At 45.0% G+C, this 27,880-nt stretch overlaps 1 protein-coding gene and 1 long non-coding RNA gene across 5 annotated transcripts in view; one reads left to right on the top strand and one right to left on the bottom strand.

Annotated features, from left to right (window-relative positions):
- Positions 1–5,025, bottom strand: part of LOC310841276 — a 32,157-nt gene extending 27,132 nt beyond the window's left edge. For 2 of the 3 annotated variants that reach the window (XR_014562456.1, XR_014562457.1), the window contains exon 1: positions 4,532–5,025. This is a non-coding gene — a long non-coding RNA (uncharacterized lncRNA). Of the gene's footprint in view, positions 1–3,148; positions 3,308–4,531 lie in introns of all 3 variants that reach the window. The other variant, XR_014562458.1, reaches the window with a different exon arrangement.
- Positions 5,026–10,288: 5,263 nt separating this feature from the next.
- Positions 10,289–27,880, top strand: part of SASH1 (SAM and SH3 domain containing 1) — a 552,112-nt gene continuing 534,520 nt past the window's right edge. Inside the window, exon 1 of one of the 2 annotated variants that reach the window (XM_083731823.1) lies at positions 10,289–11,553. In XM_083731823.1, coding sequence (XP_083587949.1) covers positions 11,065–11,553 — 489 coding nt within the window. In that variant the 5' untranslated portion in view covers positions 10,289–11,064. The remainder of the gene's footprint in view (positions 11,554–27,880) is intronic. The other variant, XM_083731825.1, reaches the window with a different exon arrangement.

The following is a 27,880-nucleotide window of genomic DNA, read 5'->3' on the forward strand; positions in this document are numbered from 1 at the left end:
GCTACTGAGGAGAAGGTATAGACAGAATGGAGGAACTAAACATCATCTGTGGTGGTGCCATGTAATAGGGCATTCTCTGTGATGATACCTTGGCTGTGAAATACCATCCCTAGACAAACATCTGGTGCTAATGCTTGGTAAAAGGCAAATACCTCTTTGACTGATCATTTATGGCATATTAGCCACTACTGCAACTGTTATTACTATGACTGAATTGTGTTTAATTTTATTAATGCTTTTATCTGTTCTTAATTTGCTAGAATTGTTTATTTTTAACTATGAGGTAACCTGTCCTGGGATCAAAAATTATTACATAAAATAAACAGCAATAATAAAAATTCTACCATATCTAAAATAGAGAAAAACTGAAAACACCAACTACAGCTCATTCAGAGCTTGGCTATCCTGGGGCCTGAAATTCAATAGAGACTGCAGCCGACAAGCAACTCTTAAAGAGGATTCAAAGCAGTGGTACTGCTCTTATCACTTGTTAAGTGCAGCTGGAAAAGGATTTTATTCTAATTTTAAAAATAAAGAAAGAAATGGGGCCATAAAGTAACACACACCACAATACAGTGAATACGTACTGAGCTTCAAATAGTCTCACTCACAGCAATCACATCATGCCCACTGATGTGGACAGAACATAGTGGGGTGGACAAATAGAAAAACCATCATTCTCCTGATAGTGTTGAAAATAGAAGAAGCACCATTCTCTTGATAGTGTTGAAAATCAATTACAATTCCTTTTGCAGCTTACAGTGGAAAAGCAATGACTGGGATGGCAACAGAAACCATCCATCTGGAAGCCACCTCTGATAAAAATGTTTGCTTTCCTTAACAAGTTTCCATACAATTTATTTTAAATAAGTAAGACATATTTTTAGTTTACTCAATAGATAAGCAGCACTCTGTAACAGTACTGACCATAAGGGAAGAAGAGGAGGAGGTGGAGGAGGAAGAATTTGGACTTGATATCCCACCTTTCAGTCCCCTTAAGGAATCTCAAAGCAGCTAACAATCTCCTTTCCCTTCCTCCCCCACAACAAACACTCTGTGAGATGAGTGAGGCTGAGAGACTTCATAGAAGTGTGACTAGCCCGGGGGTCGGCAACCTGCGGCTCCAGAGCCGCATATGGCTCTTTAAAGCCTTTGCTGCGGCTCCGGGGAGGAGGCGATGGGAGGAGGCGAGGAGCGGAGGCGAGGGGAGGAGGCGAGGAGCGGAGGCGAGGGGAGGAGGCGAGGGGAGGAAGCGAGGGGCGGAGGCGAGGGGAGGAGGCGAGGGGAGGAGGCGAGGGGAGGAGGCGAGGAGTGGAGGCGAGGGGAGGAGGCGAGGAGTGGAGGCGAGGGGAGGAGGCGAGGGGAGGAGGCGAGGAGTGGAGGCGAGGGGAGGGGAGGAGGCGAGGGGAGGAGGCGAGGAGTGGAGGCGAGGGGAGGAGGCGAGGGGAGGAGGCGAGGGGAGGAGGCGAGGGGAGGAGGCGAGGGGAGGAGGCGAGGAGTGGAGGCGAGGGGAGGAGGCGAGGGGAGGAGGCGAGGGGAGGAGGCGAGGGGCGGAGGCGAGGGGCGGAGGCGAGGGGAGGAGGCGAGGGGAGGAGGCGAGGGGAGGAGGGGAGGGGTGGAGGCGAGGGGAGGGGTGGAGGCGAGGGGAGGGGAGGAGGCGAGGGGAGGAGGCGAGGAGTGGAGGCGAGGGGAGGAGGCGAGGAGTGGAGGCGAGGGGAGGAGGCGAGGGGCGGAGGCGAGGGGAGGAGGCGAGGGGAGGAGGCGAGGAGTTAGTTGCCTGAAGCCCCTTTTTAAACTTAAGCAGGGGGAAGTTTGGTGAATTGTTCTTTCCTTGGGGAAAGCAGGCTGCATTGAAAGGGGCCGTATACACTGGTCACTGTTTTGAAGGGGAGTGAAGAACACACACTCAAAAAAAGGTAACTTGTTAATTTTATTTCTATGAGGAGGAGTAATTCTGAGGGGTCAAACAAATGAATAATAAAAAGGTATTTTTATAATGACGAATGCCTCATTATTAATTATTATTTACATCAGACACTGATTATGATTTATGGTACACTGGGGCCCTGATTAATTTTCTATGGCATTTTGGGGCATTGATTATTGGGCATAGCAAGTTGCGGTCGCGTGGAATTTGTGCTTTGTGACTGTTTGAGGTGGGGGTTTTTTCTTGGGAGGCTGGGCGGCGCGAAGAGAGGGATTCTTTTTATAATGACGAGGATGACATTGGGCCCTCATTATTAATTATTATTTGCATCAGGCACTGATTATGATTTATGGTTTACTGGGGCCCTGGTTAATTTTCTGTGGCATTTTGTGGCATTGATTATTGGGCATAGCAAGTCGCGGTCGCGTGGAATTCCACGTGGAGTTAGTTGCCTGAAGCCCCTTTTTAGTTGCTTGAAGCCCCTTTTTAAACTTAAGCAGGGGAAAGTTTGGTGAAAGTTCGGTGAATTGCTGCCAAGGAGTGTGGTGGAGTCTCCTTCTTTGGAGGTCTTTAAGCAGAGGCTTGACAACCATATCTCAGGAGTGCTCTGATGGTGTTTCCTGCTTGGCAGGGGGTTGGACTCGATGGAGTCCTGTCGATCTTCGGTTCCACATATGTATGTGAGCAGGTGTTCTCCAACATGAACTATATTAAAAACAAACACCGATCACGCCTCACAGATGACAGCTTGCAAGCCTGTGTGAAAATGAAGGTGACGTCTTACAGCCCTGATGTGCAGACACTGAGCACTGAGGTTCAGGAGCAGAAGTCCCATTAACCTGGTTACCTGGTTGTAAATTAAATATTTTAATTAGCTATTTGTCCTTTTTTCTTGAGATTGACAGCTGACTGCACGATCCTGTATATACAGCATTAAGGCAAGAAACAATATATACAGTGTTATATTTGTTTTAAATGTTGCAATGTTTTTGTGGCTCCCAGTTGTTGTTGTTTTTTTGGAAACGGGTCCAAGTGGCTCTTTTTGTCTTAAAGGTTGCAGACCCCTGGACTAGCCCAAGGTCACCCAGCAGCTGCATGAGGAGGAGCGGGGAAGCGAACCCGGTTGACAAGATTAGGAGTCCACTGCTCTTAACCACTACACCACATTGGGAAGCAACACAGATAACTATGCACACACCTTTGTAATCTAGAATATCTCACCTGAGTGAAATTTATTTCTGAGTAGACATGCACACATGGGATTTGCTCCTGCTTTTGCCAGCTTGGACCAGATGTCTGCATCTGGGTCATCCATAATTTTTTTAATGCACACAAAAGAACCCCAAGCCATTAGGATGCACTGAAGTATTACCACCATTACTGAAATGGAATGCATTGATAAAACAAAGTAGATAAAACAAAGGCCTTGGAGACTAGACATACATTGTTAAAGATGCTGAAGTGGAAGTAGTGTCTAATGCATAGCATTTTTCTCATCTATTTTTATCCTACCAGAGTCCCAATTATTCTTTTTAACTAGTTCGGGTCAACCAACAACGTTAAAAAAAATGCAACTTCAGTAAAGTGCAGCTGCACCTAAAAGGAGTAAGAGCCTATGAAAGAAAGAACAAACAACAAGAAAGGAGGCAAACAAGTTTCTGTGAACTGTTTTAAATTATGTCAAGGTTTCCAAATTATTTCAAAATGTACTTCTAGTTCACCTTAAAAGTTCAAGATGGTCAGTAGAAAAAGTGCATACACAAGTTCGCAATAATACAGATGCTTTAAAAAAAAAAATCATCAAAAGGGAAACAAGCAGCAGAATGGCAGCAAGCAGATAAAAATAGCAATACAAACTGACATTAAGAAACAACCAAGCTGTAGGCCTCCCCAAAAAGGATAGTCTTCACCTAGCACAGCAAGAGAATCACCCTAGGCAGCAGCTTCCAAAACTTGAGCCCAGTCTCACTCCAGTCAGGTGCAAAACTGGGACACAAGAGAGCCTCTTGATGAATTCCTATTGAGGAAGGAGTTCACTGTATCATTTCCTGGAGCAGTAGGCTGCTATGTGTAGAAGCGGACCTTGAACTTAAATGCCTTAGTACAATTTGATGTAGGAAGTTGTGTATGCACTGCTGTGTGTGAAGAATGGGAAGTGTATCTGTTCCAACGCCTACGCATGGAATGATTCACGTATGGCGGGCTTCTAGCAAAGAAGCATCCCTGCTATGGGACGTACGTGTGGGTATGGGGAACGCATAATATACTGTATTTCAATAAGAAGCCTTTAGGGAAGGTGAAAGGACACTGGTTTAAAGAGCCAGTGCTGCACTTTTCAGCAGAAACCGTCAGGGGGCACTGTGACTCCAGGGTTGGCAAAAGAAGCGAGAGAAAGCGGCGCTGGGAGGGTGCAGAGCTGAGGGGGAAAGACGTTGCAGGGAAGCTGAGGATTGCAAAGGATGCCACTGCTTGCTGCTTCTTGCCCCTCTTCTTTCGACACAGGCCTTTCCTGACCCTTGCCATTCCCTTTCTTAAACCTAGGTATGCGCAGGCAAGACCCCGTCTCCGCCTCTCCCACGAGCATTTCCTTTACACGTCAAGAACCCGACTCTCCTCCAGCCTTTCTGCGTGAGAGGGGGCGGGAGGGAAGCCAAACCCGAAGGGCCTCAACGGCCGCTACACCCCAACCAAACTGGAGCGCGAGGCGAAACGCGGCTGTTCTACGTCACGTGGACCCAATATGTTTCTCCTAAGAAGGCAGAGGCAAGGGAAGAGGAAATAATTTCTCAGAGAGCGAAGGCAGCGGCACTTGGGAAAACTCGGGGGTGGGGGACAACGGAGGACACCCCCCTCCCTCCCTGCGAAGTCTGGGCGCTCTTGGCCCCGCATAAATTCTGTCACGAAGTGGCCGTTGGTAAAAAAAGGTCAGTCGCGACCCCGTCCCGCCCCCTTAACCGCCGCTGGCTTTGCTACTCCGAGAAGGCCTGTTTGGGCAAAGGGAGTGTGAAGGAGCTGGTAGGCAGGGAGTGGGAGAGAATTACAGGAGAGGGAAAGGGGCCGGGAAGGTGGGCAGGTGAGTCAGAGAGGGCGAATAAAGGGTTGAGCATACCTCAAAGCTGGTAAAGAGAGGGGATGTAACCCCTGCTTTTCTGTGCTGGATGTGCTGTTCCCTGAAACAGAAATAATGGGCATCGAATCTAGTGCTGGGGCTGGGACAGTACAGTGGTACCTCGAGCTACATACACTTCAGGTTCCATACGCTTCAGGTTACAAACTCCGCTAACCCAGAAATAGTCCCTCAGGTAAAGAACTTTACTTCAGGATGAGAACAGAAATTGTGTTCCGGCAGCAGCGGGAGGCCCCTTTAGCTGAAGTGGTGCTTCAGGTTAAGAACAGTTTCAGGTTAAGGACGGCCCTCCAGAATGAATTAAGTACTTAACCCGAGGTACCACTGTATTGCCATTTTAAAGTGAAACAGCCTGCTCCCCCCCCCCCCCACTGGTATATAGAAATAAGTCATGGGCCCACACTCTGATGCTAAGACTGCAGCTTACACCATCCCAGACCCAGAGCTGGTCCACCCATGAGGCAAGAGGAGGCAACTGCTTCAGGTGGCAGAATCCACAGGGGCAGCAGGTCCTGATGTAGAACTTAATTCCCTACTCTTGTTCCTGGTGTAGATCTTTATTCACCCCTTCTTTCCCTGCGGGAAGGGGAAACACCTGAGGTTCGCCTCAGGTGCCAAAATGTCTTGGGCCACCCCTGTCTCCATCACTGCCATCGCCACCCGCAAGAGGACTCAACAGCACACAAGTTTGACTATGTGATCGGAAAAGCATGCTGAAGAGTGTCACCAGCAGCTGGTGAGAATGAGGTAAATAAATACCTCTAGATTTCTTCCCTTGCCCTGTCATTGAGACTAGAAAAGAGCAGAACTCAGTTACTTCTGGAGGGAGCAGGAAAGAGCAAGTTCCTCTTATTTTCTTGCCTTATTTGGAGACTGCACATTGAGAACTGGCCCCATGGTACTATTTGGAGATAAAAGACAAGCAGCTACTCATTCTCTCTCTCACTCTCCTCTGTGGTACAAGACAGAGCGGCCTCACTCTCCTGCTCTCTGCTGCTGGGTATGCTGTTATACGCCAGTGGCTCCCTCCCTAGACCAATGTTTCCTGCTGCACACCCCAAAGAAAGGGGCCATGCAAGCAAAGATAGGCAGCAGCAGCCATCCCTGGCCCAATTTCTGCTGCCCAGGAAGGAAATGCTGGATGTTCCTGCAACAGCAGCTGTCTTGCTGTCCTTGCTCTGCCCTGAAGCTGGAAAGGAGGGTATGAGAGATTCTGCTAGGCTTTCTGGTTGGAATTCTACCACTTCTGAGGAAGACAGGGAAGCTTGCAAACGGAATGACAGAGGTTGCTCCTGCTTCCTCTGTCTTGCTCACCTCTCTGGGTGCCACAGGCATGAGGATTGGACCTTTGATGCTGCCTGCGAGAAAGCAGAAGCAGTTGCTTTCTGTCTGGGTGGTACAGCATGGAGAGCAACATAGGAAACTGCCTTATACAGACAATTGGTCCATATAGCCCAGTGTATTGCCTACACTGGCAGCAGCTCTCCAGGTTTCAGGCAGGGGACCCTCCTAGCCCTACCTGAATATGCCAGGGATTGAACCAGGCACCTGCATGCAAGGCAGATGCTTTGCCACTAAGCCAGTCTCCCACAGGTTTGGTCATGGAGAGGGCAAGCACATCATCCTTTCACCTGCTTTCTCCCTCTGGGTGGTGCAGTGGTAGGGACTGTATGCATTGAATCCAAGCTACTGTGCAAGGGTTGAGTGATCACTCAGCAATGATGGGCTGGGAAGGGTTCTAACTCAGTGGATAGAGATATGTTTTACATTCAGAAGATCCCAGTTTCAATTCCTGGTGTCTCCAGGTAGCGGTGGGTGAGACTCCTTTCTGAAACCCTGGAGGACTGCATACCTTGCACCCATCGGCAGCAGCTCTGCTGCCAGGTCACTTTTGACCCAGCGGCAGAGAGCATCCCACCTCAGCCACAGTGAGACGCACCCAGCCTCAGCAGTTCAACCTCCGCTGCTGGGTCAGGCCTGATCCAGTGGCAGAGAGCAGGAGGAGAGCAGCAGCTTCCCCGCCCCTCTCCTACCCTGAACTGTGGCGCAGGGGAGGGCACTCTATGCGGCACACCCCTCTTGGGGGCCCATCCCACCCACCCCAGGTAGCACAGGCATACGCTTCACCACTGAATATACATTTTGAGTGACAAAACCTAGGGTAAAGAGGTGTGCCTTCAGCATTTATCAAAAGCTGTGTAATAAAGGTGCCAGACTCACCTCTGTGCAGAGGTAATTCCGCAGCTTAGGGGCTACTATAGAGAATGTGCTTTCCCATTCCCTGACCCCCTGAGTCTTTGAAGGTAGGGATACTACTTAGAGGGCTCCCTCTGTCTATCTCAGCACCCAAGAGGGTCTGTAGGGAATGGGGTAGTCTTTCAGATATTTGGGGCCTCTGTTCATTTTGGGCTTTAAACACTTAACATGAACACTTTGAATTGGGTCCAGAAATGAACTGTCAAGCAGTGCAACTGTTTTAAAATGGGTTATATGAGATGTAAATGAAATCCCAAACAATACTCTGGCTGCTGCATTTTGCACCAACTGAAGTTTCTGGGTAATCATCAAAGGCAATCTGACATAGAGTGCATTGCAATAATCCAATCTGGAAGTTACCAGAGTATGGAGTGCAGTGGCCAAATCATCTCTGTCCAAAAGGGTTCCCCACTCTTGCACACCAGGGTAGCTACATTTAGTCCAAATCTCACCAGGTTATGTTCCATCCATTACATTACAGTGAACCTGCCAGTAAACACAGTATTATGAATCTGCTCTGACATGAAGGCCAAGTTGAGAGTATGCCCAGCCAGCTACATGTGTAGGACCATTGATGTACTGAGAAAACCCTGTGGTTCTCATGGAGGCCATGAAGTCCTGAGCTGGCCCATTTGATGCAGCCTTGGCATGTGTGTGTATGTGTAATTGGGTTTTATAAACAAGAATAATGTTATACAGTACAAATAAGTATACCAAGTTTTCTCATGCCATTTGTATATCACAAAAATAGCACAATAAATGTGGAATAATATCCACAACATATGTTTCATTATTAGTGGTCAATATATAATTTCTTGGTTCATGAATTGGTTTAAACAATTAGGAAGAAGGGGAAGAGGAGGAGGGGGATGGTGAGTGGGGTGGTGTGGTAATAATAATAATAATAATAATAATAATAATAATAATAATAATAATAATAATATTTTTTTATTTATACCCCGCCCTCCCCAGCCAAGGCCGGGCTCAGAGCGGCTTACAAACAATAATAAAAACAAGAAGAATGATTACAACTTAAAAACAAAAATAAAATACAGCATTAAAATAATGGAACATTAAAATATTAAAATGTAGCCTCATCGCAGGAGGAGAAGGAAAAGAAAAGAGGGGGGGGGGGAGGGAATCAAATTGGCTCCAAGCCAAAGGCCAGGCGGAACAACTCTGTCTTACAGGCCCTGCGGAAAGAAATCAGATCTTGCAGGGCCCTGGTCTCATGAGGCAGAGCGTTCCACCAGGCCGGAGCCAGAGTTGAAAAGGCCCTGGCTCTGGTTGAAGCCAATCTAACTTCTTTAGGGCCTGGGACCACTAGGGTGTTGTTATTTATGGACCTTGAGGCTCTCCGTGGGGCATACCAGGAGAGGCGGTCCCGTAGGTACGAGGGTCCTAGGCCGTGAAGGGCTTTAAAGGTCAAAAGCAGCACCTTAAATCTGACCCTGTACTCCACCGGGAGCCAGTGCAGCTGGAAAAGCACTGGGTGAATATGCTCCCATGGCAGAGACCCCGTGAGGAGCCTCGCTGCAGCATTCTGTACCCGCTGGAGTTTCTGGGACAGCTTCAAGGGCAGCCCCGCGTAGAGCGAATTACAGTAGTCAAGCCTGGAGATGACCGTCGCATGGATCACTGTGGCCAAGTCGGGGTGGGAAAGGTAAGGGACCAACTGCTTGATGCGGCGAAGGTGGAAAAATGTCGCCTTGGCTGTTGCTGTAACCTGCGCCTCCATGGAAAGGGAGGCGTCAAGGATTACACCCAAACTCTTAACGGAAGGCAATGGCGCTAATTGGGCCCCCGCAAGAGAAGGGAGTTGGTCCCTCATCCCCATGCCATCCCAACCTAGCCATATTAATAATTATAATAATAGCCATAATAATTATGCTATTATTCTACTTAGTGGCATGTATATTGAAGGCCTGCAGCATTGGAGAAACATTTGAGGGTTCTCCAACATCTTTACCAGCTCTATCAAAGAGGATGGTTGCCGCTTGCTCTCCTCACTCACACATCCTTTCTCTTTGAATAGTACAGAAAGGTTTCACCCTGTGGAGTCATCTGGAGCCTAGCCAGCAAAAGGAGGAGGCTGCTACTTGGGCAGGGCAGGAGGCAGGCCATGATCTCTGCCTGTTCACTTCTTCTGTTCACTCTTTCACTGGGCGGTATGGTGGGGAGGATTGGGCACAGTCAGCCCCAATTCCCACAATGGTGCCTCTCAAAGGTGATAGTGAGAAAGAAGCGGCTTGTCCTGCAGGGTTGGCCCTAGCACTATACAGAATGAAGCGGCTACCTCAGGTGACAGGTGCTCAGGAGTGCTGGTAGACTGTGTACTACATAGTTTGCCTTTGGCAGAAAACGCTGTCTTTGCCTTGAAGTGAATATGCAGCAGACACTCTTCTTGGGAACTCCATTTTGCCCTTTGTCTCAGGCAGCTGACCACGGCCATCGCCTGTAGTGCACCACCTGAAGAGAGTGGACAGAGGTGGCTGCTTCTGGTTACCCTCTGCAGCCCTGTGGGGTCAATCCGCCATGAAAAGGTGGGCAGGTGAAAGGAATTAGGAGCGGGAGCAGCTGCCTGCTTTCCCACCCTTGCCCCTCCCTCCGACCCCATGAGCAGCCAGAGCGCAGAGCGAGAAGCCCCGCCGGGGAGGTCTGAGGGGTGCTTCCCGCCATTCTTTCCTAGCTGCTGCTACAAGGCAGGGAAAAGGGGAGAGAAACAGCTGTTTACGGTTCCTCTCCTCACGAGCAACAGCTGCTGATTGGCTGCTCTTCCTTCAAAATAAAAGTGGCAGTCTTAAGCATACTTTTTTCAAATACTTAAGAATGAGACTTGTCGCCGCTGAGGAAAACGCCTTCCTCCCTCTCCCAAGGCTTCAGGTGAGACATTATTAAACGTAGGAAAGGCGGGAGCCTGGGAAACTGTTGAATTTCTGGGCTTCACTCGGTGAGGTACCGCGAATGTCAGTTGCTCGCCGCCTTCTTTCCCTGAGGGAGAAGCAGGGCGGATGACTCGTCAGAGGCTTGGCGAAGTGTGGCGGGCTGGGTGGACCTGCGAGCCGGAGGACGAGGGCTGAGGGCAGCGTGTTCTGTTTTCCCCCTCCGGCTGACGCGAAGGCACAGAAGGCGGCGAGGCTGCCGCACGCGCCGGGAGAGCGTGCTGGGGTCCTCCCTCCCCACCTTCACACGGGGCGAGATTAAAATCCAGGCGCGCACCCAACCTCGTCAGCCAGTCCACGGCGTCGTTCCGGGCAGAGGGGCAGAGGCAGGTGAGACTGACGAGGGGAAAGGAACTGCCAAAGCCATAAAAGCCACAGGAGGGGAAAACAAAAGCCAACCCAAGGGGAGGCAGCGACACGAGAGACGGGCAGAGAGGCAGTCACTGGCGCGCGCTCTGGAGATGGGACCGGGCAAAGAGCTCTGGGGGATGGGGGCCCGCTCAAGGGAGCCCTTCTGAGAGCCAGAGGTTTCCAGGTTTGGTGGCTTGGAGGAGAGCGACTGCAGCCAGAAGGTGGGCTTAGCAGGCGAGTCGCCTCAGGGCTGCTGCTGCTGCTGCTGCTTTGGGATTTAACGTTTCGTCTCTCCCCGGGGATGGTGTTTTGCTGACCGAGGGCTTCGCTGTTTTCTCGCCACGGATGTCTGTTGCATCTGGATTTTTTTCCCTGGGGGTTTATTTTTCCGCCAAGGGAGCTGCTGGAGTCCTGCGAAGTTGCAGTTTGTTGCTGATTTCTCCTTCCAGCCTCCATCCATCATGTGCGCCAACATAGTCTACGAGTGGCTGAAGACCCTGAAGCTCTCTCAGTACGCGGAGTCCTTTGTGGATAACGGCTATGACGACCTGGAGGTGTGCAAGCAGATCGGGGACCCGGACCTGGACGCCATCGGGGTCTCGCTGCCACAGCACAGGCGCCGGCTTCACGAAGCCGTGCAAAGGCTGAGGGAGGAAGACGAGACCACCGCCGGGCTTTACTTCACCCTGGAGCCTCAGCCGCCCCAGCCCAGCTCGCCTTCGCCAGAGATCTATACCAGCCACCTAGTGGAGCAGTACGAGGCCAAGGCTTGGAAGGAGCCACTTCCTAAACCCCGCCATCCTCAGGGGAACAAGAAGGGGCTCCCTAGGAAAGTGGGGACCCGCAGCCTGGAGCTGATGACCTACCCCAAGCTCAAACTGAAAATCATGATCAGGGACAAACTCATCCGGGATGGGATCAACCTCAGCAAACCCCCCTACTCCAACAAGGTAAGCGCCCTGCTGCAGTTGCACCCAGGGCCGGCCGGCTCTTTAGGCAAGAGAAGGCGGTTGCCCCAGGCGGCAAGTTGCGGGAGCGCGGCTGTACTGCCGTTGCCACATACCCGCGACGCGCCTGCTGTTCACCGCTGGGCGCCCGCCGTAACAAGTGGCAATAGTAGCCAGCTGGACAGAGCCTCCCGTCTACCCCCAAGTAGCGGCGAATAACGAGCCATCGGTGCCGCCTCGATGGTTTGAATCTGTTCAGCGGCTGCTGCCCTGCTGTCGTCCTTGTGGCGAGAGGAAGTATCTGCTTTCAAAGTGCCCCCCACCTCCTGCTGCATCGCCAGGAGCACCAGCAACACCACTGTCCAGCACCACCATGCTCACAGGTGCCCCCAGCGCCGCAGTCTTCTCCTGCTATTCCACGACCCCGGTGGCTGCAGAAGCGCGCTCCTTGACTCGCCCTGGACCACCGTCTTCCTCCCCGCGCTCTTCGGGGCAGCCCGGGAGCGAGTCGAGCAGCGCGCCTCGGCAGCCGCCCGGGTGGAGCAGGAAGCGGCGGTTGAGGCGCCGGTAAAAGGGGGGCAGGCATGATGCGCTGGGAGGGTCGCGCTGATGCTGCTGGTGGTGCAAGTGTGCAGCTGAAGTAGCGAGAAGTGCCGCTGAACAAATTCAAGCAGCAAAGGAGAGTTCAGCTCCGTGTCTCTGGGCGGGGCGCTGGGGAGGGAAGCAACAGGCTATAGAGAGAAGGGCTACAAATGACGCTCCCTTTCTGGCAGCTAATGAGCAAGAAACGGAGGGAGTTGATAAAGACGACAAAAACACGTGTGTCTTCTGGTCTTTTACTTCCTTGTTCCGGCCCCCCGGTCCCGCCCCCCCAGGATATAATGGAGGTTGACTTGTAGTGGTAGATAGACGAGGGAGAAGAGGGCCCGCGCTTTAATGCTGAACATGCAAAGTAAACTGACAACTTCGTTTGGGGAAGAGATTCCCTGGTTATTGTTCATGCTTCACCCCAGCCTATTGGGTGAAAGTGGCAGGCAGGCTGTGGAAATAATACAACTGAAACATCTCAGACAGTGTAGTTGTGACTGGACAGCTAGAAAAGGAAAATCTATAGGCAGGAATTCATATAAATGATACCTTACTTTATATGGCAAATGTGAGTACACATAACATTTAAAAACTTTGTTCTACCATTCAAATGAACATACAGTCCATTGTCGTAATCTCCATGTTGAACGGAGAGCATGACTGAGAGACTTTCCTGTTAAGTGCCATATGTAGTTTAAAGAGCGGTTCCTTATTTGAATTGTGTTAGGAGAGGGGACAGATCTCTCATTTCATAATGAGAAACCCAACCCATCCCATCCATGTTTATTTAGTAAATGACAACTCTGCTAATTGAGGTTTACTGCCATGTAAGTATGCATAGAGCTGTAGCTTGAGGCTACAATCCTATACTTAAGTTACTTATGAGTGAGTCTAATTAAATTCACTACAGCTTACTTCTGAGTAGAGAGTCTTAGGAATGTACTCTTGACTTGATTACTGTTACACACAGTAGTTGAGTACTATCTCAACTAATATAAAAATTGGTAAATTCATTAGTATCCAAAAGTTGCTTCATGGCAGTTTAGGATTCACAGCAGAAACTTTTGCATGCTTACTCAGACATATGTTCAGGTAAGTGTGCATAGGGTTGCTGTCACAGGGTCTCTGTAAATTTAATCTCATAATTGGATATTGGATACATTTTATATCTGTGTGTACACACTGTATAATTATGTGTGCATACTGCAAGGCACCATGCAATGCAAAGGTGTCCATTTTGCATTCTAGGGCAGGAGGACTTGTTTTGAACTTTCCTTCCCCTGCACACTTTTTCCTTACAACAATCCCACGAGTTGGTTAGGGTGAGAGGTTGTAATTGACTCAAGGTGACCATGTGAATTTTACAGGGAGGTGTGATTTGAACCTGATATCTCGAGTGTGTTACATGTGCATTGGACAGGTGGGGTGGGGCGGGGCAACACAATGATGCTTGGTATCAGAATTGGAATGCAAAAAGCTTGTTAACATCTTGAAAGTTCGAGGGTTCATGGGGGGGGGCTCTAGAATGGTGTGTAGTGGAGTCATATTTAGAAGTTTGCTTTTGTAATTTTTTTCAGACAAAGCAAAAATTATTCTACAGCATCACCTCCATCTCACTAAAGAGGCTGTGGAGGGTGCCATGGTGTGGTTTGTCTCAAAATGTTTTGGACCAGCTCTGGCTGTATGTCTTTTCATTTTAAAGGAGTTCTCTTGCGCTTTTTCACTCTAATATCACAAATCACACATTTTGCAAAGAGTTAACTAGAACATTTTTTGCTTACTCACTGACTTGAGTTTGCATGTTGGAAGTTTGTTTGGAGTTTGAAAGTGGGATTTGTATTACCCTTGTTCTCAAGCTGCTGGAAAATCTGTGGGCATGATGAATGGGGGTGGAGTTGTAGTGTTTTAAAGCAGGCTAGAAGTTTTCTACTGTGAAGTTTGGTGACAGAACTTGAGAGAAGCGTTGTTTAGTACTGTATGTGTGTAGGTCTTATTATACTGCTTAGATGACTTTTTGCTTTAGTGCTTCTTGGAATACTTGTGAAACAAGGTGACAGTTAATGGTGATGCATTTCTTGTTTCTATTTAGTTCTTGGTGGTGGGAAATGTGTCTGGTAAAAGCCTGCAAGATTATTATTTTTTAAAATTCCGTGCGATGGTAAGGGTGCAGGATCCAAACATTTATTGAAGTTTGAAACTAATTAATGAAATCAAGGAAAAATATATTGTAGGACAAACTTATTTGGCATTCTGAAGGACTCCTCTAAAACACAAAGTTGTACTGTGGATTTTCAGCTGCTCCTGGAACTTGCAGTACATCCTATCCATGCTCACTCAGAAGTGATGCTAAATCCAGTAACTCTTATTCCCAAGGAAGTGTACATAGCTAAAGTGTTATAATCCACCTTTTGTGAGGGAAGAGGTCAATGTTAAATGTCCGAGGAGACACTGAGACTAGTAATAGCTGATACGTGCTTTAATGATTTTTAAGACAAATGCCAACACCTGCAAGTTTTCCACTGAGTTCAGTAATTGCCTTGAATTCTTTGCCTTTTTGAAAATCATGCTTTTGCAAGAGAAGTAGACAACAGCATAATAGGGTTTCCTGATTATCAGAACTGGGTTATGCAGAAACTTCAAACTAATTTATTTTCACTGCAAAATTGGTTTATATGGATGACAGGTGAAATTGGTATCTGTAATCTGGTCTCTGTAATGCAATAATAGTGTAAGCTTCTCTTAGCCTTTTAGCTCACAAAAATATTTTTCACAGTCATCATGGACAGTATAGTGGATGATGACTGGCCAACTTGCTGCAAAAACAGTTCTAAATGCAAATGGATAAATGAATGCATCTGGAAATACAATTTTTTAAGGGAGGGGCAAATCATAGTGTCAGCCTATAAAACAATGGTGCACCCAATGGAGATATGCTATTGGAAATGCTGGCCATTTCATATTATGAAAGCTGTTGATCAAATGAGGTGTCAGGTAGGAGCCATGCTGGTTGTCAAATGTGTGTCAGAATTTAATGCAAAATAATAGTTGCATGTGCACACACATGCAAAAACCTAACCTTCTAATTTTTAGAAGTTGTCAGAGGAAAGACTTGAAAATTAGCCAGAGTAGTTATCAGGATAGTTTTATGACTATTCCTAGTAGGAATAGGGAATCATGTATAATGGCATTTAAAAATACAGTGGCTATGGAACAAAGTCTTTTCTTGTGTTCCATGATATCATTGCATAGATTGGTTTTGTCAGTAAGTAACTTCTGACAGCAGCAGCAGCAAACCACATTCAGTGGACTGGAAGTATAATATAATTGGCAAAGACAGTGTGTGAATTTCTGTCCTCTGCAAATAAATCTGGTGTAAGGCTGATTTTATTTTATATTTTAAGTAAGTATGTTTAAAACAAAGCCACAAGAAGCAAACTGTCCCTGAAAGTTTGTTTATTTAAAAACAGAAATGCAGTCCTTCTATTGAAACAAAATTTATTACTGTGGTCTCGGAAATTCTCGCTGTAGAGATAAACTGGTTGCTTCCTTGATGACATCTCGCTGTTATGGTTAGAGAATATAAAGTTCTTTGCAATTTCAAGTTTGTGACTTTCAAATGAATGCTTTTTCCACCGATTTCCTTATATATGATAGTGATAAAGCAACTGGGCAGTATCCAGAAAATTAGAGAAAGATTGTGACTTTTGCAGTTTTGGTCCTCTATAGCTTCATATAGGAGAAATGAACTCACACTATAAGACAACCCTTACTCCACTTGTGCAGAGTTTACAGTTATGTGTGGTCTGCTGGATAAAACAAGGAGTATTTCGCTTAAACGTAGCTCCCTGGCAAGGGGATATAACAATTTCATAGATCAGCTTAAATGTATCAACATCTACAGTATTCTTTGGCTCTATTATTTCTAATATTTGAAAATAATGTGTTGTGCTGATATCTCACATTTCATGTCTTCAAAGCACTTGATTGCTTCACATACTTTCTCAGTATAACTTACAACATCCCTGTAAGGTAGCTGAGACAGTATCATTATTCTTTCTACGTTGCAGATACGGTGCTGAGAGGCTCAATCTGGTCAATGAAATAGATCCCGTAGTTACAATGTTCTTTAGACCCCCAATGAATGGGATAATTTTTACCTGTGGCCAAAGACCTCTGATTAGCTGCATGTAGAAGTTGCATGTTAAAGAGCCTCTGAAAAGTTACTTATTGTAGTTTAGTGCTACAACTGCAATTGGGGAGGACTATTTCTTCTTGTCTGTGGCGCATTTGCTTAGGAATGGCAGGTAGAGATGACAGGGGGCCTGAATCTGTAGCAGGCCAAAGTGAAGCTAGGGAAGCAGTAGTGGGTAGAGACAGGTGCCTGGGACCACCAAGTATAAGTAGAAATGGGTTACTGGTAGCTGCATGCTGGAATCCATTATATCATTCAGGAATGGAGAATTTGTGGACCACATGGGTCCTGAATTGGCCTGTGAAGACTTTCTCTGAAAATCATGCCCACCTGCCTCACACCTAAGATCATGAAGGACATGGTTGCATCAGAGAAACCATCAGGAGCTTAAAGTGAATTTCCAATAATTCCTTTGTAAATGGGACTTGTTGACAGTGCTGTATCTCACTGGGATCAGCTGCACCTCACTGAGATCAGCTGCACTAGATTTTGTAGATATCTGTAGGGGCACAGATTACCCTCTCCTGATTTAGAGCACACAATTGTTTGTTCTGTGTTAATGCATTGCACCATGCCTAGTACAACCTGCATTCACTTGATGTAAATGCAGGTCTTTAAGGAAAGTAGACCTATTGTAGGCCCTGTTTTTCATATTCCTTTTTTCAATAAAACACATATTCACAAATCTCTGTGTAGTTTGTATGTATATACATTTACTGTGAGGGACACGAGTGGTGCTGTGGGTTAAACCACAGAGCCTAGTACTTGCCGATCAGAAGGTTAGCAGTTTGAATCCCCGCGACAGGGTGAGCTCCCGTTGCTCGGCCCCTGCTCCTGCCAACCTAGCAGTTCGAAAGCACCTCAAAAGTGCAAGTAGATAAATTGGTACCGCTCCGGTGGGAAGGTAAACAGTGTTTCTGTGCGCTGCTCTGGTTTGCCAGAAGCGGCTTAGTCATCCTGGCCGCATGACCTGGAAGCTGTACGCCGGCTCCCTCGGCCAATAAAGCGAGATGAGCGCCGCAACCCCAGAGTCGGCCACGACTGGACCTAATGGTCAGGGGTCCCTTTACCTTTACCTACATTTACTGTGACATTTGGGAATGCAGCTTTTAGACTATTATGTAATATATGAAGACTGCATCTAAATAGTAGTCGATCATGAGATTGGCTCTAGGCTACTCATGTGCCCCTAGACATGATCCAGCTGCCTTGCTGCATGTACATGATTTGTAATTTGAGATATGAGTGCATTGGGTTGCACATTGCATGGACCTGTGACTTAAAATATGTTACTATTTGTAACTTACATGTCAGTATTCTCTCTGTGATAGATACGTTCTCATTTCTTGGTTGTATTTGCATATGCCTTAAGACATAATGTTAATAATACATCTTCTACAAGCAACATGGTAAGTAGCCTTAAGGCTTTGATACCTGGTTGGGTTTCTTTCTTTGCCCCAAAGTTTTTGAACATGCTAAAACAGTTTTTAACACACAGCCCAACTAGCTCCTTCCCATTTCTGCACTGGATTGTGGTATTTTCTAGGTAAGGTAACTCAGTGAAGAATACTTGTGTATGCGCCAGTTAAAAAGCCAACAAAATGCTGCATTTTTATTGCCATACACATTTACCAGATTCTTGTATTGTAAATAAGAGGGGAATGTTGCTGAAGTTAGGAAGTAGCAACTGAATGACAAAACAAACTTTTCATTTACATAGCACATAATCATTAACATTGTAGGATCTGGAACTGTACTAAACACACTTTATGACATGAATAACCAATCAGTATTTATGCATATAAACTTTTCAGCATTTTTAGAGGATAAAAATATCTGTACTTCAAATTTAAAAGTGCCATTTGAAAATCAAGTTACTGTATTTTTTGCTCTATAAGACTCACTTTTTCCCTCCTAAAAAGTAAGGGGAAATGTCTGTGCGTCTTATGGAGCGAAAAATACGGTACTTACGTATGCACAAAGGGAATCTCTGGAAGTTAGTTCCATGTACTTGCTTGGGATGTAAGCAGTTTACAGTTGGAGCACATATGTGCTACTCTACATTTTCAAAACAGGTAATGCAATGTCGTAACCAGAAGAATGAGCCTTGGAATTAAACTGGCATAATGCTGTATATGGCAAAGAAAGAAAGAAACCAAAAGAAAAATATTTAAGAAGATTTTCTCTTTGGAGGAAAGGCAGGATATAAATGCAAGAAATAAGTACAATTAATGACCGAGTGTAGGACGTTCCTCGGGAAAATAATTGAATAATAATTCCTGATAACTGCTGTTTAGTTTCATTCAAATTATTCTATACCCCCAAATGCATCTAGCATACAAACAACAAAATAAAGCTACTGAAAAGATTAAGGTTAACCATAAAATGAAAATCCTTTAAAAAATCTAAACCCTATATACCATTATAAGCCAGCTGCTGGTGCGACAAAAAGGTATTTACTTGGAATAGGAAAAGAACCTTTTTGACTTGGTTCAGGGTGCTGGTTTTGGTATATAAAGCCCTATACAGCTTGGGACAAAGATGTCTGAAAGATACTCCAATAATAGGAATTGGGTCTTCATTGTCATGGCGCACCTACTTTTTGGAATTTCCTCCCTTTAACTCTTAGGCATGTTCTCTGTTGTCTTTTTGGTGCCTACTTGAGGACCTTCCTCTTTCAACAAGACTTTAACTTTCCCATTTTGCATCTATATTGGAATTGTTCTTAAAGTGTTTTTATTGTTTTATCACTTCTTATTTACTGCGCAGGGTTCCATGGGAAGCTTTTTTTCTCCATTCTGTTGGGCTTCACATGGCATCAAGCTTGGGCTGTGGCAGGACTCTACTACTACCATCTTCCTCCTTCTCAAGTGGTACCTCGGGTTAAGTACTTAATTCATTTTGGAGGTCCGTACTTAACCTGAAACTGTTCTTAACCTGAAGCACCACTTTAGCTAATGGGGCCTCCCGCTGCTGCCGTGCCGCCACGCCGCCGGAGCATGATTTCTGTTCTCATCCTGAAGCAAAGTTCTTAACCTGAAGCACTATTTCTGGGTTAGCGGAGTCTGTAACCTGAAGCGTATGTGTCAGGGGTTCAGGAGCAGAGGCACAGGAGTGGGCGGAGATGGAGAGCGAGGAGGAGGAATCCGAAGGGGGTGGAGGCAGTGACAGCGGTCAGAGGGATTCCACGAGCCTCTCCAGCGAATCGGAAGATTCACAGAAGGGAGCGCCGATGGCCAGGGCAAGGGGGGTGCCAAGGGGGAAACCCCAGAAGGAAGGGGCCAGCGGGGACTCCCAGAGCAGCAGTTGGAAATCAGGACCAGCTTCCCCACCAGAGCGCAGTGGGGGGGAGGAGTCCCAGGAATCGGGACCAGTGTTCTCACTACCAGCGAGAGGAGATGAGTCAGGATTGACCACGCCTCCATCGGAGAGCGGGGAAACGGTCAGGAGGAAGGTTACCGGCTGGGCGCGCGCGCCAAGTTCAAATGTACAGGCGAGCGGCACAGCAGGTAGCCCAGATAGGGAGCCAGGTCCTAAAGCCCGCCGGAAGGAGGGGCAAGACTCAGGGGGGTCAGCGTCAGAAGAGTCCAGAAAGGAGGAAACCCCAGGGGGCAGGAGGACCCAGAGGAGGAAAGAACAACGGAAGAGGTGGAGTAGGGCTAGGATCTTAAACTGGTGCGGAAGGGGTGATGAGTCAGACGGGACTTCGCCGATCTAAGGTTAAGACGTAGGGCTGCACGCTCTGGCGTTGGAATGGAAACCAAACTTCAATAAAGACTTTTGTACATTACATCAACCTGGCGTTGGTCCTCTGTGAGCTGGGACCTAGAGGCAGCCCTGACAGTATGTAACCCGAGGTACCACTGTAACTAAGTGAGTTGATAGGGTCTAGCATTCCATGAACAAGTAGGTCATGGGTACAGAATGGGCTCACAATATGTGTGTGCAGTAAATTTTACGGCTGTGACTTCTTTTGCATAAGACATGGAAAAGAAGATTGCCAGTGAAATAAGAATTACACTTCACGGTTGTCCAGATGAAATGAAAACAGATATCTTTCTCTAGAAAATTTAGTATTAAGAATGCTATATATAAATTTTCATTTTGGAGACAAAAGATGGGGTTGGTAATGAACTTCACCAATCAACCGCCTAGGTATGGTGAGCTGAATTTCATTCTAGATCAAAGCATGCTATTCCATATTGTATCTGAAAAGTAGCAGTGATAGGAATCTGCACAGCTAATGAATTATTAATTATACAGCTAATAAAGGATTACTAAAATGTCTGAAAAATTATTCAAACTGAATAGAATTTGGGGATTTTAATGGCCATATCTGAAATTCAGGGTTGCATAACTGTGGGACATGTCAAGAGGAATTAAGCATTCTATTTATCTTATATAAGGACTAACTGGTATCTAATAGTTTAGTGAAATTTCATTAGTGCTTCTAATTGAAATAAATGACCTGACCTGACCCTTTCTTGAGGAACGTTATTCAATTTTTGTTCCATGGAGAATTGTTCAGAGTACTGTATGGGCAAAATGAAGTAGCTAAATCAGAAGCACACATTTTAAAAAGACCTCATCTTAATAATTATGATTTGTTTGGCCACAGTAAACATAAATCAATGGACATATCACTACCTACTGTGGAGAGATCTTATAAAACTAAAATTGAGGATTATGTAAAAATTCAGTTACATTCACAACATTGTTCAATAAATTCTGATGATTAGGTAACTTTGGGAGCACACACTGAACTATATTTAGACCTTAAATGATAAAAATGAAGACACATGCAAATAAACACAAAAGCATGAAAACAAATCCAAACAGCTGACCCTTTTGGCACTTACTTGCATATGTGGAGGCTAGTCCATTAGGGCAAATGGGACAAAGACTCGTTATCCTTAGTCTGTTTTCAGCTAGCCCTTATAACCAGTTCAGTAGGTGGCACTGGCTACCATCTTCCTCCTTCTCACGTTTGTACAGTGTTGTAGGGCTGCAACTCAGTAGTAGAAGATCTGCTTTGCATGCAGAAGGTCCCTAGTTCAGCCCCCAGCATCTCCAGCTAGGGTTGGGTACGTCCCCTGCCTGAAATCTTGAAGAACTCCTGTCAGTCATTGTAGACTGAGCTGGATGGGCCAGCAGCCTGACTTGGTATAAGGCTTCATTTGGCTGGGGTTGATAGGTACCATTGTCCAAAAACCCCTGGAGGGCTATAGGTTCCCCTCTCCTAGTTTATAGAAAATACATTTTTTTCAGAGATAAAATCTTAGATGTATTTGTAGCTGCTGTCAACAGTACATTAAAATGGTTGACTTAAAACTTGGACAAAAATATAAAACTTTCATTGTTTCCTCTAAGTAAAAGAAAAATTCAAGTATACTGCTATGCAGAATTTAGTGTTAACCTTTTCTGTGGCTGAATGTGAAATTTCTTTTGGAGTTGGCCCAGATACAAGTATTTCATGTTCTCAAATGTATCTTGGGAAGTCTTTCCATTGACAAAAGCAGCTGTGCATAAATAGTAATACAATATTTTCTAGGAAAATGCTAGCAGTGTTTACAAAGCTAAAAATAGCTTCAGACATTCCCACTAGATACCTTTAAATAACCATATTCTTTCCTCTTTGTATATATACTTTATTTAAATATAGCACTCTGCACATTCTGCATTGGATTTAATTCCTGTACCATATTTAAATCCAACTGTATATTGCATAAACAAAAAATCTGAAGAAAGCAAGCAACCAGTACTTGCATGCTATTTATTTATTGAACTAATTTTTACAATATTGATTGGCATAGCTAGGCTTTACAATAGCCTTTGAAAGCTTCTTAGTTACACTCCAAAATTATTGAGTCTGATGCTGGTTCAGTGATGAGGACCCTGAGAGGGTATGTCAGGGGTCAGCAAACTTTTTCAGCAGGGGGCTGGTCCATTGTCCCTCAGACCATGTGGTGAGCTGGACTATATTTTAGAAAGGAGGGGGGGAAAGAGAACAAATTCCTATGCCCCACAAATAACTCAGAGATGCATTTTAAATAAAAGGGCACATTCTACTCATGTAAAAACACGCTGATTCCCGGACCGTCCGCAGGCCGGATTTAGAAGGCGATTGGGCCAGATCCGGCCCCCTTGCCTTAGTCTGTCTACCCATGGGGTATGTATACTGTAAAGAACCAAGAAAAGAGTTCCTAATTCTGTGGCATGCTACTTTGTTTCCATCAGTTTTGCAAAAATCTTTCCATGAATATATTTTAGGAATTGAGATACAGTGTATGACACAGAAGAACCTGAAAAGCTTAATGGGAAGAAGCTATAATGTGTGTCTCTGTCTTGGTATCTAATTTTGGCTACTGTATTTCTTCTGTAAGTTAGCCTGCTCTTTGCCATAAGCCGGCTCTCATATATCCATACAAATTTTAAAAACCCGTAGCAGCCCTCCTCAACCAAACGCTGCTGGGTTACAACTCCCATCATCCCTGACCATTGATTATGCTGTGTGGGCTGGTGGGAGTTGCGGTTCACAATACCTGGAAGGCTTCAGGTTGTGAAAGGGTGCAACAGTTTAATAGGAGCTATTTAAATCTCTACTATAATGTCTGGTTCTGTGACCAACTTTTGGAGTCCACGGGGGGAGGGGCATCTAGGAGACACAGCTACACTATATTTATGATAACTTCAGATATTTTTCAATATTTAGGCATTTCATTTACATTACAGAGTGGCTGGGGAAACTCAGCCAGATGGGCAGGGTATAAATTATTATTATTATTATTATTATTATTATTATTATTATTATTATTATTATTAAATAATATTTAACCTATCACTTGTCATTAAAAACTTTGTTGGCTTGCACTGATCACAGATGCCATGCCAGATTCATTAGTTTTAGGAATTCTATTTCCTACAACCAAACCAATCTGCAACAGAAAACCAAAATACTTTATATCTAGTATTCAGAGATGAGAATTTCAACCACAAATACTTGTGAGCCTTCTTATATAGGTTTTTGATGTGTAGGATTGTTGGGACATCCCACAGTTCATGGTCCTTTGGTGTTCTCAACTTGCAGTTGCTGAGAGTTGAAGTTAATTAATGAAATAGTTCATGTGTACTGACTCTCTAACAAGATATTGTCCTATTCACTATTCCACTGGAAATCTGCCACCACAAATACAGAGAGAACTTTGTGATATGCTTTTGAAAATAAAAGCTGAAGTGAAGGCACTTAGAAGTGTTTTGCCCTTAAATGTGTTTCTAAAGAGGGGGGGAAAATGGCGCACCCAATTCTCAATTTCAGGTTTCTGTATCATTTGTTTATTGGCTCTATTTGCTTTTTGAACTGAATTTTCCTGTAGGCACCATGAAAGTTGGTCAGTGGCTAATAGATTCTTTTCAAAATATGCAAGGCATATGTTTTGTGGCGTTTTTCTAGAATCACAAACATTACAATCACTAGCAGGATTTGTTTTGTGCACCACAGGATAGTGTTGCCATGCTCCCTAGAGCACTTCGTGAGAGTGAGACTGAAGAATGAAGAATGAAGAATGAAGAATTAATTTCAAGTCTGAAATTCCCTTTGCTTGGTCAGTTTAAATTAGGTAGCTATTTTTAAAATAGCATAACTAGGTCAATCTTTTTCACTTGGATAATGCTACATCATACATTGATATACTCATCTTGACAAATTGTGGAGATTGTGTACTCTGTAGAGATTCCCATTTATTAAAACATCATGGCAGTACTATGTTTAGCAGAGGTGTTCTATTTTAAGACCTACTCTGCAGCAGAATGTGCTGGATGTGTAAAACACTCCCAGATCTGCCACTTTGCCTGTACACTAGAGCTTTAGTGACACTGTTGGCAAATAAGGTTTAAATGCTGTCATTACAATATATTATCTTGGCTCCGTGGACTATCTTTTATAGTAAAAACCCCATTCTTTGCATTGTCCTCTGTATGTCTGGAAGACATGAATAGTACTGTAGCAGTTATTCCCAGATGAGAGAAAGGACATAATGTGCTAAATTAATGAAGAACATATTACTTGCCTGGTCTATATTTTGTAGCATGGACCAAAGACACTAACCTATGTATTTTTATCAAAACAGATGATAGGTTAAATGTATAAACATATTTGGCACACATTTTTTAACTTGAAAAATGAGCCTTGCAGGAAGAGGGGAAGATCAGGTCCCTTCCAATCTCCCTTGCTCAGTTCAGGATGCGTTGCAGGATGCAACTGCAGCATCTGTGACGAATGACCATCCAGCCTCTGCTTAAAGACCTCTGATGAAGGAGAGCCCACCAGCTTCTGAGGCACTAGTAGTCCACCCCACTGTCTAACACAGGTTTCCTCAACCTTGGCCTTCCAAATGTTTTTGGCCTACAACTCCCATGATCCCTAGCTAACAGGACCAGTGGACAGGATAATGGGAATTGTAGTCTCAAAACATCTGGAGGGCCAAAGTTGAGGAAGCCTGGTCTAACAGCTTTTACTGTATGGAACTTTCTCCTAATACATAGCCAAATTTGTATCACTACAATTTCTACCCACTGGTTCTAGTCCTGCCCTTTGGAGCAGTACACAATAAGTCTTCCGCATCCTTTGCATGGCGATCCTTCAAAGCAATTCAAAGATTGGTATGCCACCTTTTTTCTCTTCTCCAGGCTAAATGTACCCAGCACTTTGAACTGTTCCTCAATTTCCAGGCCTGTCATTACCCTGCTCTGGAGCTGCTGCAGTTCTGAACAAAGATCCTTATGTACATCATAGTTCACTCTGAACTCATGATGATGATTTTATTTGTACCCTGCCTATCTGACTGGATTGTCCCAGCCACTCTGGGCAGCTTCCAACATATATAAAAACATAGTAAAACATTAAAAACCTCCCTATACAGGGCAGCCTTCAGTTGTCTTCTAAAGGTTGTATACTTATCTCCTCGACATCTGATAGTAGCGTGTTCCACAGGGTGGGCTCCACTACCAAGAAGGCCCTCTGCCTCACTGTGAGGGAGCCGCCAGAAGGCCCTCAGTGCTGGCTCTCAGGGTCTGGGCTGAATGATGGGGGTGGAGAGGCTCCTTCAGGTATACAGGGCCAAGGCACAGGCCCTTAGCTTGTTGTATGGCTCCTACAACAATTAGAGGCAATGTGTATGACTCAAGCTACAATAGTGATGTAGAGCTTTCATTTGCCATGTTATGTTAGTTTTTAAACAGAACACCAATTTAGTAATATAGGGTGGTACTGAACTAACTTTTTGTACTGGTAAAGGGGGATTCCCTCATCTTCTTCCTTTGTGTATGTCCAGCCAAAACTCCTCTGTCCTTCTTTCCTCCTTCCCCAATATGAGCAAATATAGCATTTTCTTAGTAGTACCAGGGAAGAACATCCAAGAAAAGATCATTTTAAATGGCTCTTTTTAAAATAGTTCTAAAACCAAAAGACCTAGTCCTCGGGGATTAAGGAAGAAGAGGCAGAAGTTGAAATAAACTATTTTCCTTGCAGTCTAAAAATTATACAGTAATCCAGCTTTGCCACAAGAAAGAGGCTGTAAAATTGAATTGGATCTCACCCATTAAAACAACTTCTACACAGACAAATTCTGAAGCTATAGAAAACCCTTAAAATATAAGGTTGACGGAGTGTCCCAGTTTCCAAGGTCAAATTCATTGCTACATATGTAGCAAAAGGGTATAATAAAATCCTCAGGGGATAGTTTTTCTTCCATAAGAGAAAATGATCAGAAGGTGAAGCAGTAGTATGAAGAATAATTATACTTGCCAGTTATATATTTTATGCTATTTCGATTGCTTTCTTAAGAAGAGGATTATTTTTTTAAAAATGAAAGAGCTCTTAATGCTTCAAAATGTACGTATGTATAAATGATAAAGTTACTGCTGACATGAGATGTTGCAATTCCTTATATTAACAACATTTCACCTTTAGACTAGGCTAGAAACATTAATGTCCTCTTATAAAATTTTCTCTGAGAGGAGTTCCATTTCAAGTTTATCATTTAGTAATAAGTGGATTTATATGTCATCAGGTATCCTGCATGTCTATTTGGGGAATACATTTGGCATATGCTACTGAATACAGTGGGATGCGGGTGGCGCTGTGGGTTAAACCACAGAGCCTAGGGCCTGCCGATCAGAAGGTTGACGGTTCGAATCCCCGCGATGGGGTGAGCTCCCATTGCTCGGTCCCTGCTGCTGCCAACCTAGCAATTTGAAAGCACGTCAAAGTGCAAGTAGATAAATAGGTAAACGGCGTTTCTGTGCGCTGCTCTGGTTCGCCAGAAGCGGCTTAGTCATGCTGGCCACATGACCCGGAAGCTGTACGCTGGCTCCCTTGGCCAATAAAGCGAGATGAGCGCCGCAACCCCAGAGTCGGCCACGACTGCACCTAATGGTCAGGGGTCCCTTTACCTTTACCTTACTGAATACAGTTATTCAGCTTTACATTTCATTTGAGATGAGCTTTGAAAGGACAAGTGTATCCCCTGATTTTTTAGGTATACCTTTATTATTTCTTTTAAATGAATGGTTATTGCTGCTTTATGGCTTATTTGTAAATTCTTTGAGGACTTCAAAGCTAAAGTCTATCCTAGGTTTGCTTTGCTGAATCATTAGTTCTTGTCCAAATGGGCAAGGAATCCCTAAGTCTAGGGTCTAATATTATTTGAGGAAAACACCACTGTTCACTGTCATGTTTTCTGGGACAGGATATCTATGCTTAATATGTCTAATGTTTTACGACAGTTTAATGCTTATCTTTAGAGAATGATGAAAACTGCAGAGTTTTGGGGACTGTGAGAATTTTCTGTTAGGGATTTCTGATCACTCACAAAACTACAGTTGTCATGATTCCAATTCACTAGAGAGAGAGAGTGTGACAAACAGCAGTAGGATGGGTATGAAAAGATACTGCTATAGATATACAGTGGTACCTCAGGTTATGCACTTAATTCGTTCCAGAGGTCCGTTCTTAACCTGAAACTGTTCTTAACCTGAAGCATCACTTTGACTAATGTAGCTTCCTGCTGCTGCCATACCGCTGGAGCACAATTTCTGTTCTTATCCTGAAGCAAAGTTCTTAACCTGAAGCACTATTTCTGGGTTAGCAGAGTCTGTCTACACCAGGGACAGGGTACCTGTGGCCATTCAGATGTTGCTAAACTACCACTCCTGTCATCCCAGATCACTGGCCATGCAGGCCAAAGTTGGAGCCCAACAGTATCTGGAGAGTGTAGAACCTCTACCCCCAATCTACACTGTCACTTCTCTGAAGTCAACTGAATCAGGCTCTGAACTAGACTGAGATATTTTTCTCCCAAGTCACTTCTGACTCTGATCACCACCACCAAATTGAAGCAAAACCAGTTATCTCAGAGGAACTGGTTGCATAACCAGGCCCTAAAAGGAGATAGAGTTCTTACCATTTGGAATTGATTTACTTTATATCGCAAGAACTAGGAATGTTCTGCTAATACAGGAAACCTGATTTCATCTAACATTCTAAGTTCTCCC

This window comes from Podarcis gaigeae (genome assembly GCF_964106915.1).
Source record: "Podarcis gaigeae genome assembly, chromosome: 3".
Lineage (NCBI taxonomy): Eukaryota > Metazoa > Chordata > Lepidosauria > Squamata > Lacertidae > Podarcis > Podarcis gaigeae.